The 13,405-nt window shown below is 44.7% G+C and overlaps 1 protein-coding gene across 1 annotated transcript in view; it reads right to left on the bottom strand.

The window, feature by feature from the left end:
- yjefn3 (YjeF N-terminal domain containing 3) overlaps positions 1-13,405 on the bottom strand; it is a 35,039-nt gene that overhangs the window by 7,891 nt on the left and 13,743 nt on the right. The window contains exon 2 of the mRNA XM_076153147.1: positions 3,331-3,439. Within this exon, the coding sequence (XP_076009262.1) occupies positions 3,331-3,439 (109 nt within the window). The remainder of the gene's footprint in view (positions 1-3,330; positions 3,440-13,405) is intronic.

The following is a 13,405-nucleotide window of genomic DNA, read 5'->3' as shown; positions in this document are numbered from 1 at the left end:
ATCATCACCGTTCAGTCGAGATAACATCACGCAAGTTCGACGAGTCAGTGGGGGTGGGGGTGGCTATGGTTATTGAGGACCAGAGGGTTGATGCTAATAATGACAGAGTGCCACTGTGATGAGAGAACAGAAGCAGATGGAGAATAAAAGTAGAAGACGGAGGACAGAAACGGAGCTTTACTTTCATCTTTAATAAGTCCATTGAGTCCATTGGGTTTCACACTGTGTAACCTGTGTTAATGACACTTCTCACTGAGGTATGTTACAGTGGCACCCTGTGTGTGTGTGTGTGTGTGAGCGTGTGAAGGATTAATGTCAGGCTGTCAGTGCTGACCTGCTCCCCAGAGGGAACCGCTAACTCTAATTACTCCAATCAGCCATTACAGTCTAATCACCTCTGATGGCGCTGCTGCTTGCTATGAGGTCTCTCATGTAAGTCGCACTTACCTCAAAATACTTAGAGCTATTGTATCAAATGTCATAATTTCAGGAAAGTTATGTCTAAACTAGGTTATTCTTCATTCAGGCATGATTGATTCAACACTTCAGTTACATTTTGCATTGAATTATGGGAGTCGTTGTTGCTCTTATTACCTCCTATTAGGTGTCAGTTGGCGGTCGTGATCTTTCCTTTGCTTATCCGTTTGTTTCTTAGGGAATTCTATTGCACTCTCTCTTCAAGACAAAGGTTTAATTTAACCAACAAATCCTTGCCGTGAGAGACCAGCATGATTTGTGCTGTTCTGAAGGGTTCCTAAAAGTGCTGAGGTATTTATGAGGTCTATTTCGGCAACGAGGTGCTCTGCTCTCCTACTTTACAAGTTTTGCCATTGAAGTTCCACACCGCAAATAAGTAACAAGAGAGGCTTTAATATGGAGGCTGCCACTGGGAGCTGGGATGACACAGTCTGAAACACAGACCTCCCAGTGAAGCCCAGAAATCCTGCCAGGCTGGATGGTGGGATTGTGGGATTGTGTTCAGCGGTAGGGCTCAGACATGCAGCTTTGTGTTGTTATTGTGGTTCTGCTATACAACAGAACCACAATATCCCCAAAAAAACAATTGTTGCATTAAAATTGAATATTTCGTTTTTGTTTTTTGCGGGGGTACTAATTAAGAGGAAGGTCAGGAGAGTGCAGTGTGTAATGCAGACACACACACACACATGAAATATGACTGCCTTGATTATAATAAGGTCTCTAAGGTAATGCTTCCTTCAAACTAATGTTAAAGTCACAGGAGCTTTCACCGCCAATCACCCTGAAATGCACCCTGGGCCTGAGAAAATATTATCAGGAACCAAAAAATACAAATACTCACCTACGCACACACACACATGCATCACTGCTGTGTGTTATTGTTGGTTTGAAGGGGACCAAACTGGAGTCCAGGGAGCTCTGTGAGCTATGGGCTCATTTACCGCTGAATGGAAGCAAAAACCTTTCTGTCTCTATGCACACAAATACACACACACTCCAGCCTACATATGGTCTACATAGGGTGTCCATATTGGAACCTGGTTGTCCGTCTGAGGTGTCCATTTGGGGACATGCTTGTTAACTTTAGGTTTATATATTGGAAACAGCTTTTTCTAAGTGAGACGTCACATCGGAAGAAACCTTTTCCCTCTGTATGGACTCTCCATTTATGAACATTTGAGTCCATTTTGAAAGGGAAATGGAAGAAAAAGAAAGAAAAGAAAGTGACAAGTGAAGGGGAGATGGAATCAAAAGGGGAGAAGGTAAAGGGAAGGAGTGAGTGAAGGTGAAAAGGAAGATGAAAAGGAGAGGTAAGTCCGAAAGGGGAAATGAAAGGAGGATGAGTCACGTCAACTTTTCTCTATGTGTGTGTGACAGGGAAATGATAAGGGAACGGGAAGAAGGGGAAAGGAAGGACAGGGGTTATATGATGACATCTAAGAAAAACACACACACACACACACACACAGTCTGGGTCTGTGAGGCTGTCGCTACTGCTGTCGGGATTTTCGAAGAGTGAATTACTTACAGAGAACCTATAATCTATCTGGCAACCGGAGGTGTAGGTGTGTGTGTGTGTGTGTGTGTATGAGTGTGTGTGTGAGTGAGTGTAATTGAGTACATGTGCATGCATGCTTGTTTGTGTGGTGCGTTTGGAAGCCAACAGCAGGCCAACAGTGAAATCGGTGAAATCAGACAGTCTGCATCTCTTTCTACTGTAATTTTCCTTAAATAGCAGTGATGTCATGCGGGCAGCCGGTAAGCGGTAGCGTGTTTCTGGCGGCTGTGGGCAGCAGCGATCCCGAGCGTCCAGGCCATGTTTGTGTAGTAAGGCTATGCTGCTGGAGCTGCTGGTGGAGGGGCCAGGCAGGGGTCCAATACTGGCTGATGATAATAGAGGGGAAGTGGATGTGGTGGGTTTAATCACACACACTGTGTGAGAGCACACACACACACACTCAGAGCCTCTGCTCCTGACTGATGCTGCCACTCTCCTGCCTTAGTGTTGCTCATTATTACTAATTTTTGTGTTTTTCTTACTCACACTCGCTCTTTCCATTTCACTTTCACGTCACTTTGTGTGTGTGTGTGTGTGTGCGTGTATAATCTCCAAATAAAGACGTCTATCATTTTATATGTGTGTATATTTGCATTTTTTTGGTCTCTTATAGTACATTTTCATGCAAACTCGACGTCACCGTCTCCATCTCTGTCTCTGTCTTTTTCTTTTCCCTTCTTTTCCTCTTCATCCCTCCTCCTCCCGACAGCGAAGCAGGGGTCATGTGTCTGGTTGCTCAGACTCTTATTCATTTATTCTGTCGAGGGCCCACTGAGGAAACCAGTGTGGCCTTAAAGCAAGCCAGTGGTCTGGTCAAAGGGAACCACATGTGTTCCCATAACAGCCGCACACTCACACACACTCTCTCAGCTTGACGCAGTCCAGATCACTGCAGAATGCCACCGCAACCACACCAGAGAAGAAGAGCGAGAGGAGGAAAGCGCCTGGCCCCGTGGCGTGGTGTGCTGTGGCGAGGAGCGCCGCTGTGCCACAGAGGGAGCTCAGGTGTGCCCCCCCTCCGCGAGGCCCCGAGCCGCTGTTTGGACGTGAGTGACAGAAGGATTTAGAGCTTTTCCTCCGCACGATGATCACCGGAGTTAATGCAAGTTAGGAAAGTGAGAGGAACAGCAATCAAACTCTTCTACAGGTGTGGGGCTAAGTTTCATTGCGGTTATAAATGAATTTGCAGAGTCGAAATGTCTTGGCAATGAGATTTGTGACCCATTTAGAGAAGAGAGGACGACAGAGAAGGAAAGAAAGAAGGAAAGAAAGAAGCTTGGGGGCATGCAGACCTTGGTGATGGCGATGGCGCAGGCGTGTCCCCAAATTTCTATCAGTTGCTGCAGTCCAAACCTGTAGTCCCTCACTAGCTCTGTCTCAATGGCGGCTGCCTCTCCTTTACTGTAACACACAAAAGACACAACATGGTTATTGATTATGTTTGTCCACCATCACAACACCAGAACAATCCAGATAACCTTTAAAAATCAGGGAATGCACCTTTAAAATGAGATATTCACTGCTGCGGGCCTTTATTGTGCTGTAACAAAGGTGCATTAAAGGCTTCACACATACTTCATCGTTTCCCCTCAGCAGACGAATCAAATGCAGTAATCTGTGGCGTGAATCAAACTACTGTTACTGCCAAAGCTGCTTTTATGCCGCAGCAGCAGTACATAAAGTAAAAACACATTTACAAGGTGACGTAATGGAGTCGTGCTACGTAAAATACAATGACGTTTACTACACTAAAAAGCTATTTATGACACGGTTAAGTCACTGTTTGCATGCGTGAACACACACTGAGGTGGCTGACAAATACACACATCGCCTTGTATCTTCTGTGTGATAGCAAAGGCCTTTACAGTATGTGCGTGTGTGTGTGTGTGTGTGTGTGTGTGTGTGTGTGTGTGTGTGTGTGTCGCTCACATGGATGTGTTTTTATTGTTATTGTGTTTGTTATCTAACGTGCACACATGCTGGTTGTTAACACGTAGCTTCTGTGCAGCTCTTTGCATGGTGACAGTGTGACTAATGCCTCTGTGTTTGAGCCACCGAGTGCTTCTTTTTTAGCACAGAGGTGTGAGTGAGTGTGCGTGCGTGCGTGCGTGCGTGCGTGCGTGCGTGCGTGCGTGCGTGCGTGCGTGCGTGTGTGTGTGTGTGTGGGTGGGTGGGTGTGTGTGAGACAGGTACAGGTGACAGGGCCACAGCCACACTTCTGTCACCTTTTCTTGAGAGCAGAATAGCAGGAAGGAGCCGATGACAATCACAGACTTTCTTTCCCTCTCTTTACCTCTGCTTCAGTTTCATACACTACATCCATATTACTCTACAGACCCCTGGTGGCTGTTCTCAGTAATGCAGCTCAGTGAGAAACAAATTGGATGATGAAATAATAAATATACTTTAAAGAATTTTAGATTGAAGAAAACAGAGAGAGAGAGAGAGATTGATAAACAGAAATCAATACTCTGGATTTCATTTGCATGGCTGCCTCCAGTGTGTACCTCACACACACAAATGTTTAATTGATTCAGCTCGACCCATTTATTAAGAAATTACAAATCATTACACACACTAACACACACACACGCATTTACGCATACGCATTTACACTATTGATTAGTAGTTTGAATGATCAATAACTGTGTGTGTGTGTGTGCGTGCGTGCGTGCGTGCGTGCGCGTGCGTGCGTGTGCGCGTGCGTGCGTGCGTGCGTGCGTGCGTGCGTGCGTGCGTGCGTGTGTGTGTGTGTGTGTGTGTACTTGTACATCTGCATATATATATATATATACTGTATGTGGCATCACGTCGGTGTGTGTTCCCCCATGGGGCTCCTGGCCTTTACCTGTAGCAGTGGAGCAGCAGCAGCTGTCACCCATGGCTCACCTCAGGGACATTTCCTGATTCTCTCTGACAAGTTGATCTTTAGAAAGTTCAGCTCGGTCCACAGGGTTTGCTTACAGTTTTGCACCCAGCAGCAACAGTGCAGCTTCTTATAGCTTCCATTAAGATGTATTGATTCTACGCAGGGATGATGTAAATCTTTAACACGTGGTTCTATTGTGGATGGATGAAGACTCCATGCTGTGTGCTTTCTCAGTAATAATAACTGCTCAGTTGAACAGGCAGTTACTATTGATTGTAGTTGTGGGGTTTGCACGGCTGAACAGCTGTGTGTATTAGGACGGTGGTCCTACCACAAGAGAGTAACACATAGCACAGACAGATGCTGCTTTGGCACTTCATACTGTGCACTCATTTCCACAGCAAAGAGCCTGAGTGTCAACAGGACCTCCAGGACCTGCTGGTCTTACAAATGTGACAAAGTGACATCAGCGAGTCTGAGATAGGGGGAATTTCTATATTGCGTGTGTGTGAGCACATTTATACAGCAAGTAGGAGTTGGCTATTGCTCTGGTTGCGTGCTGACTCCTTCCTGTAAAAGATCTTCCACATCCTGTTATACAACTATTTGGCCCTCAGGCAGCAGCCCAGCACTGGACTCATGTGTATGGAGCAGTGATGCACAGGTACTGTTTGTCCTTCCTGGTACGAGCTCTTATAGTGCTCAACACATTCCCCAGCTGAAATCTGCTGCCTGAAGTTTCACAGTATCGCAAACTGTAAGTATTGAGTCAAGACTTTAACATTTCTAAATCAATACGAGCCTCCAGAGAGCTTAACCAAAGGAAAGCGGATGATTAAAGAAGAAACAATGACGTGTTTGTGTGCTGTTTGTGAAATCACAGTCACAAGTCAGAGAAAATGAGGCCTAACAAGTGTTGGTTTCTGTTGCAGCTGCAGCTCAGCAGCACTTTTCCCCTGGAGAGCGCGAGCTGATTTGCTCCCTCTGTGTGTGACGTGCTCCCACAGAGCCACCTTCACTGCAGCACTGTGATCACAATATGCTTAATGAGTCTGTTTACCTCACACAGGAGATAAGGTTTACAAAAAAACTTTAATTTTCCCTGCTGGGAGATCAGAATGTGCAACAGTAAAAGTTCACAGGAAAGATCATATATAATATATGTGTAAGCTATAATTAAAAAAGGAACAAAGTCAGCTAGAATCGCTGCATTGAGAAAGAATACAAAACGCTGCAGTTTTGTCTTGACAAGGACAATTAATACGACCTCTGCAATGTTACTTATGTTCCAAAGTCACCTTATGTACCATCACACATCACATCACACATTAAATACAATTAACTTCGTCCACAGATGCACAATTATCTCTCTGAATTTGTGACGAACACTCAGGTGTACTTGCAGTGTTTTCTAAACTGAAACACTGTAAACATTCTGCTGAGTTCACACAGGTTGCGTTTGCACCACAGTAAGTGAAAGCACCATCACATCTGCTGTTGTTTGTCACAAAATGAATCTCCAACTCTTGCCAAGACGACGCATAAACTATTAATGCAGGGGTATTAATTTTGCAGTACTTACTGATTAGCACACAGTATGAAGAAATGTGTAATAACACTGCGCACACAAACACACACACACACTTCACAGAGCTGTATGGGTGAAAGGAGCTCAGACTGCACCCAGAGGTGTTGAATGTTTCCCACAATGCCAAACAGGAAAACATAAAAAAAAATACAATTATAAACATAATTTACAGTTTACACACACACTGGGGATAATAAAGCATTGGTATATCTTGTAGAGATATGAATATTTTACAGAGATTAAGGTTTGAATAGAACAAGTTTGTCCTTTTCAAACATGAGCAGACTGAAATAGCCTCTCCGTCCGCCCCCTCCCTCTCCATCTCTCCACCTTTCCAGCCCGATCAGCTGTTCAGATAACAACTGTGACCAAAATAACTGAAAGCGAAACATTAAATGGCCGCACTCAACATCTTCTCCAACACCAAATTTACACTCGGTTGGTGGTTTCACAGCAGAGAGCCGAGTTGCCTGTACATCCCGCAATACAAAATTCACTAATTACTAATAAACACATGCTCACTCTTTGTGTTTTTGCCACATAAGACGACAAACTCTACTTCAGCCTTTGTTGCACCACATCTCTTCTCTAAACCTTCGCCCCAATCCTGACAGATCTAAATTTACTGTCGCGTAATTAAGCAGACCTAACCCCAAAAATAGAAGCCTATGTGTTTGACGAGGACTATTCCGCTATTGAACAGAGCAGCCAGTAATTAGTCCGACCCCTGCCTTGAAGGGGACACAGGGAAGGAAAAATGAGCGCTTATTAGGTCCTCAGCCCATCTCTCTGTTCCTGTCTCCTTCAGGCCTCTTCATCGGTTTTATCTCCCTGTATTTGTTGCTCCCTGTGAAGCACTTGACAGCTGTTAAGGCTACTTCAGGCCCTTTTTGCGCACAAAGTACCACATCAAATAGCACATTTCCCTCAAGGGAAGTCATTGTCTGTGACATTTCCATACAAATTAATGTCTATTTTGCTGCTGTCTATCACAGCTAATAGAACTCTGGGATGATTCAGCCTTTATATGGTTTATCAAAAGCTTCTGTCACTGCTACAACTGCAGATATAAGTATCCATTGTTCTGGAGAAGAAGAAAACAAATTATCTGGTGCACAGACAGTGAAGGGCGTTAAATTTGCAGGAGCAGTGGATTGCTGGAAATTCACAGAAGTAGAACTGGGTCGTTACTTTAGAGAGGGACGAGACTTTAATCAGCCAGAAATGAGAGAGACAGAAGACGTATCAGAGCTGAAATCACAGCTTCTCAAATCTCCAATAACATAAATCAATGACAAATAAATCAAAGTCAAGATCTAACGCACTCTCATCTAAATCTAACAAGCATGAATCACTATTTTCTCTCTCTTTCTCCCTGCTGATACACTCTAAATCCTGCTGTCACACAGTCAAAACCATTTCAAATATCTCCGCCCAGCAACCTTATTGTGTGCGACAGTTGAGTGAAACTGAAACGCTGATTCATCACATACTTTCGAATGCTTTCACTTTTAATCTCTTGTTTGGGGATCAGGCCTTTCTCTGTCACAACAGCCCAAGTGAAGCCAAGTTCAGTCTTATGGCAGCAAATTTACGACTCCAATCCACACCGGTGAAAAGATATTACTCAGCCACAAAGTTATAGAAAGAAATCTGTCTAAATAAAATAGGAGTAATAAAAGGAGGTCAATTAGAAAGAGATAATAAAGATGAAACAATGATGGAAGAAAACAAACCTGAACAGCGGGAACACTCGTCTTTGGTGTTTGTCATCTTCTCTCTCTCACTATAACTCACTACGGATTTGGCTCCGCCCACTGATCTCTAATGCCTCTGATCTCATTCACCTCAATTAATCACTTCCAACTTCTTCTACTTTTCCTCCATTCTGTCTCTCTCCATGTCTCTTCATCTATCTTCATCTCTCTCTCTCTCTCTCTCTCTCTCTCTCTCTCTCTCTCTCTCCCTCTCTCTCTCTCCTCCCTCCACCTCCACGGGCAAAGGTTCACACTCGGCCGAAGCAGAGCGGTGACAGATGCGGGGGTGACAGCGCTGGCGAAAGAGAGAGAACGAGAGCAAATATGTAGACGGTGAGTCACTCCGGCTGAATTGATCTTGAATTTTAAATCACTGAACACACAGGTGGAGGACCTGAGGGAAGAAATGAGGGAAAACATAACCTGAGGAATGGAAAAGAAAGGTAAAAGTGAGATGAATAATCCCTTCAGTTTCTTTTCCAGGTGAAAGGTTTCGGTCATAATTCAGGGCAATAGCATGTGATGGCTGAAGGTCAATTAGAGAGGAGATGAGGCGGCTTAATGATGTCGACACTGTGGTTCTACCTGCTTCAGCAGTCAAGTTCTATCAACATTACTGCCTCGGCTCATTCTATTGACAACCGTGCCGTGATAACCAGATTATCATGGCGTTGCTCCAGGTGTCTGGTGTCATATCAGGACGGCATTCAGTGAAGAGGAGGGAAGCAATGTGAGATGAAAGGAGGACAAGAGAGAGAGAGAGAGAGAGAGATAGAGAGAGAGAATATTTGGGATAGACTAAATGGAAATTGGTTTGGGTTTAGAGAACAGAGTATATCTAAACCAGGAGAATGAATTTGGACAGTTTGACAAACATCAATTGGAATGCTTAACAACAAACGAAGAACATCACACAGGCTTCACTGTTTCTGTCCCCCAAGAATAAAGAATGCAAATATTCAAAGCAAGCAAGCAAAAAAAAAAAAACGAATCAGGTCACTGCATGAAGAAATTCCACAAGGTAAAGTGACACCAATGTGTGTGAGTGTGTGTGAGTGTGAAGGTGCGAATATGTATGAGTTTCTATTTTTTGCCGCGGCTGTCTGGGTATACAGGCAGTTTGGGTGATGGGCATGAATGCATATTCATGTATGCACGTCCACAACGTGGGCGGAGTGTGTGTGTGTGTGTGTGTGTGTGTGTGTGTGTGTGTGTGTGTATGTGCGTATATGTGTGTATGTGTGTGTAAAAATGACTAATGTGGTCCCAAGGCACCTAGGAAACATTAACACCTTCTATACGTTAAGTCATTATCATTTTGATTAGATTGATTAAAGTATAATTGTATTGTCAGGTGGTGATTCTTAACAGTAGAATAATAAATCACCTGCTGATAATACATGACCCTATTTATTATACAGCTACCAAACATGTAAATAATGTCACAGAGCGCATTAACTTGAAATGAATTTATGATTTATTTAACAAGCTGCTGCTGCCGCTGCTGGGAAAATAGTCCTGTTGCCTCTACGAGGTGCAAGAGGTGTAAACAATGTCAGCAGAGCCAAACATGCAGCAGAGCTACACAGCAGCTGTTTAAACTTTAAACTAAATTGCTTTTCAGTCAGGAAATGTTGGCTTGTAGCGACAAACTTTGAAGCTTTGTAGACGCTGTTTGAATTGTGTCGGGGCATCAGTGTGCTGGGAGAGCTGAGAGAGTGGTTAAGACACAGCGCTGACTTAAGTCAACTATGCTAGGCTATTAATAACAGCACTCACTAATTAATTAATCATACACAGCAAATGTCTAACAGGCTGTCAGCGGGGCTCAGCGTTTCTTCTCTTAAGTGCCTCTCAAAGAGTCTTATGGAAGTGGAGTCTCTCTCTCTGCTGGTCTCATTGTGAGTTCGCGTTCAGCTAAATGAGTAACTTTCAGACACGGTTGCATAGCTACCATCCAAAGCTAACGGTGCATCTCGATTGGCCGTGTCGGTCTGTGTTTGGCATCAATGCTCTGCTTCTCCAGCGTGGCAGAGTTGTGTGTATGCAAGCAGTGAGCTGATTGTTACGCAAATGTCCTGCTTCTTACTGCAACTGAGTGCTGGCGTTTCACCGTGCAAACACTTCTTAGCTCAGATCTTTCTATGTTTTTTATATGTTACTTGCTCCACACTTCGCCTCCATCATTTTGTGGCTTACAGTACAGCTGTTCCCTAAGTGGTTGGCCTTAAAAAGTGGAGAACGACAGGCACAGTTCAGCTGAGGTCACTTTTTGGCTGATTGCATTGCGACTAATCCCCTCATCTTGTGCCATTGGGCAAATGTGAAGGTTGGTGTGTGTGTGTGTGTGTGTGTGTGTGTGTGTGTGTGTGTGTGTGTGTGTGTACATTCATGCATGCATGTGTGATGCGAAATGTGTTGATGGGCAGGAGGCTCAGGTGCTGAGGCGCTTGGAGTCTCTCATAAACAGCCTCAGCTGGCACATAGGGACTCGCCTCGTGTCTCCATCTGCTCCCATTCCAACTGCCCAGCGTGAGCCTCTTCATGCTGCTCCATTCTTATCAAATCAGGATGACATGATTCACGTCGTTTCATGTCTCCTTTGGCAATAATTTAGAATGCATGTTGTGTGTGTGTGCGTGTGTGTGTGAGAGAGAGAGAGAGAGAGAGAGAGAGAGAGAGAGAGAGAGAGAGAGAGAGAGAGTCACAGTTACATAGTTCTTTTTCAAATCAGGCTTAATCAGTTTAGCCGTCTGCTCATGTTCCTCATATCCGCCGCAGTGAGACGGACATTCTTTAGTTAATCCCAATCAGCGGCTCCGGCTCTCGCTCTCATCATCCATCTCATCCTGAACACTCACGCACATGTGGACCAAGAAATGGTGGACCTACGGGATCACATTTAACTCAGGCCACAGGTGTTACCGAGCTCTGTGTGTGTTTGTGTGTAGGTGTGTGTGTCTGTGTGTTCTCTCAATCCTTTCTCTTTTGAACTCATGTATTGCCCCTTTGTGTCAAATATGTTTGCAACACATGAGGGCTCTTATCCATGTGTAGACTCTCTCTCTCTCTTTCTGTGTGTGCGTGTGTGTGTGTTACATTATCTCATGCCCCTTCGGTGATCTTTAATCATTTGACTGAGTTATGCAGAATATCCAATTATAACCTTTCTCTGGTTGTTCTTCTTTAAGCCCGGTGCCCTTCGCTCCAGGTCAGAGGCATTCCGCGCCACAAATTACATCTTGTCACATCGCATCCATTTCCACCCAGGCTGGGTCTCGTCTGCCCGCCAAGGTGCTGAAGGCAGACCAGAATATCTAACGCAATATACGTGGCCTGGAGCCTAGATCGGACCGATGACCCGTGTGTGTTACTGGTTAACCTGAAGCTTAATAGCAACGATACATTAGGGGCCCTGCAGTTCAGGAGGAGAAGCTCATGGTTAGAGAGAGATTTGGCTGCCACTGTTTCTCTGCTTGTGTGTGAGACTTGCAACGTTCACACAATTTCAAGGTTTGTTTTTGTACGTATCGGGTGAGGATCATTACAACGAGGTGCATTCTTGACCACAGCTGAATCTGACTCTTCGCGTTTTCGTTTCGTCTGAAATTGATTTTAGCCCCTGAATCAATCAAGGCCACTCTACTGGAACAAACGAATGAAAACTTGTTGTGTTAAGATAATCAGGGTTGCTTGATGAAATTATCGAGTAGCCTTGAATTTGTACTGTTGCCACGGTGAAACATCCCTGTATTACTGCAACATTATCATTCAGGTGAGCCACTTAAAACAATGTCCATAGTGTCAAACCTCCAGGAAGGATGGACTGACTCTGAGCATCTCTCCACAACGGGAGAGGGGGACACTTTATTGCGTAACCAACTCGTTAAATGTGCACCAAAATGGTGCAACTTTTCAACCTGAGCTCTCACCACCAACAACAAACTTGCTAATCAGCTCCAGCAGCAGCAGAGAGGTGACAAGGTGACGTGATAGCAGCCAGGTCCACGTAAACATGCAGTTCTATCTATATCCAGACTGTAGTCCACCGATTCAGCATGTAGAAGGCAGAAAATACATAGCAACAGTATCAGTTGCTACGGCCTCATTGTTACGGCAAAAAAAATGCATTTCCTGGCTTCGGTTGGAGCACTTCTAACTATCGCCATAGTGATGGAATAACGGGAGATGGTTCAACTGTGTGTTCCTTCTTCCCCTGCAGAGGTCCCTGATCGCCTTCCTGGTCACTTGATTCATGTTGTCCACCCCCACTGCCTTATTTGAGGTTCTGTAGGAGTGTGTTGAAAGAAAATGGCTGTGGCTCTGTAGCAACAACAAACAAGACGAAAATATTCACTTGAAAAGAAGTAAGTGAAGGCATGGAGGAGGGAGGAGGAGACAGAGCAGAGGGGAGGGAGGGGGGCGGGGGGGCAGCAGGCTAGTGGGGAAGTGACACAGCACCTCAGGCATAATTACAACCACTGCCAATGGCACTACAGGGACACAATGGCACAAGTCAGGCTAATAAAACGTTGCCATAAAGAGAACAACCTTCATGCCAAAAACCCCCTTCAATGTGCTGCATGGCACTAAATAAATAGTTCCTCTACTCCCAGGCTACAAGCTTACAGCACAGCGCTTTGGCGTCTGCACGAGACGCTGTTGTTTCAGTGTCAGTGATCGGTGACATCACTGATCCATGTGGTTAATGACCACTGGGGGATTGATAGAATCACTGAACACAATGCGAAGTGAATCCCATGCTGTGTGTGCTGCGTCTCTGTGCCGTCTGTGCTCCCCCGAGGCTCCGTTTGCAGCTCCCGCATCCATTTGGCTCCAGATGACACGGCTGGTTAGTTACTGGGCACGGCGCAACACACTGGTGGCTAAGACACGAGAAATAAAAGTGTGTTGGAAGGAGGAAAATAGAAAATGAAGTTCTGAAGCCAATAGGGTTTTCCTCAACAAACAGGGTATTCAAATGTTGATGTCTTAAAGCAGACAAAGGCGTAATCATCTGCAGCTTTGCACCTTTAAATGTCTGCAAAACACATTTTCCCATTTATGTATATTCTTAGACGGCAATGTGGTCAAAACAAAAGTGTGCATGCAGTCACAAACACAATGTGCCAAACATCGGATAATAACCGATG

This window comes from Genypterus blacodes, unplaced genomic scaffold (genome assembly GCF_046128005.1).
Source record: "Genypterus blacodes isolate CSIRO-AG114 ecotype Tasmania unplaced genomic scaffold, CSIRO-AGI_Gbla_v1 ptg000058l_1, whole genome shotgun sequence".
NCBI lineage: Eukaryota > Metazoa > Chordata > Actinopteri > Ophidiiformes > Ophidiidae > Genypterus > Genypterus blacodes.
Note: the sequence above shows the minus strand (reverse complement) of the source record. Positions and strands in the feature narration are given on the sequence as shown.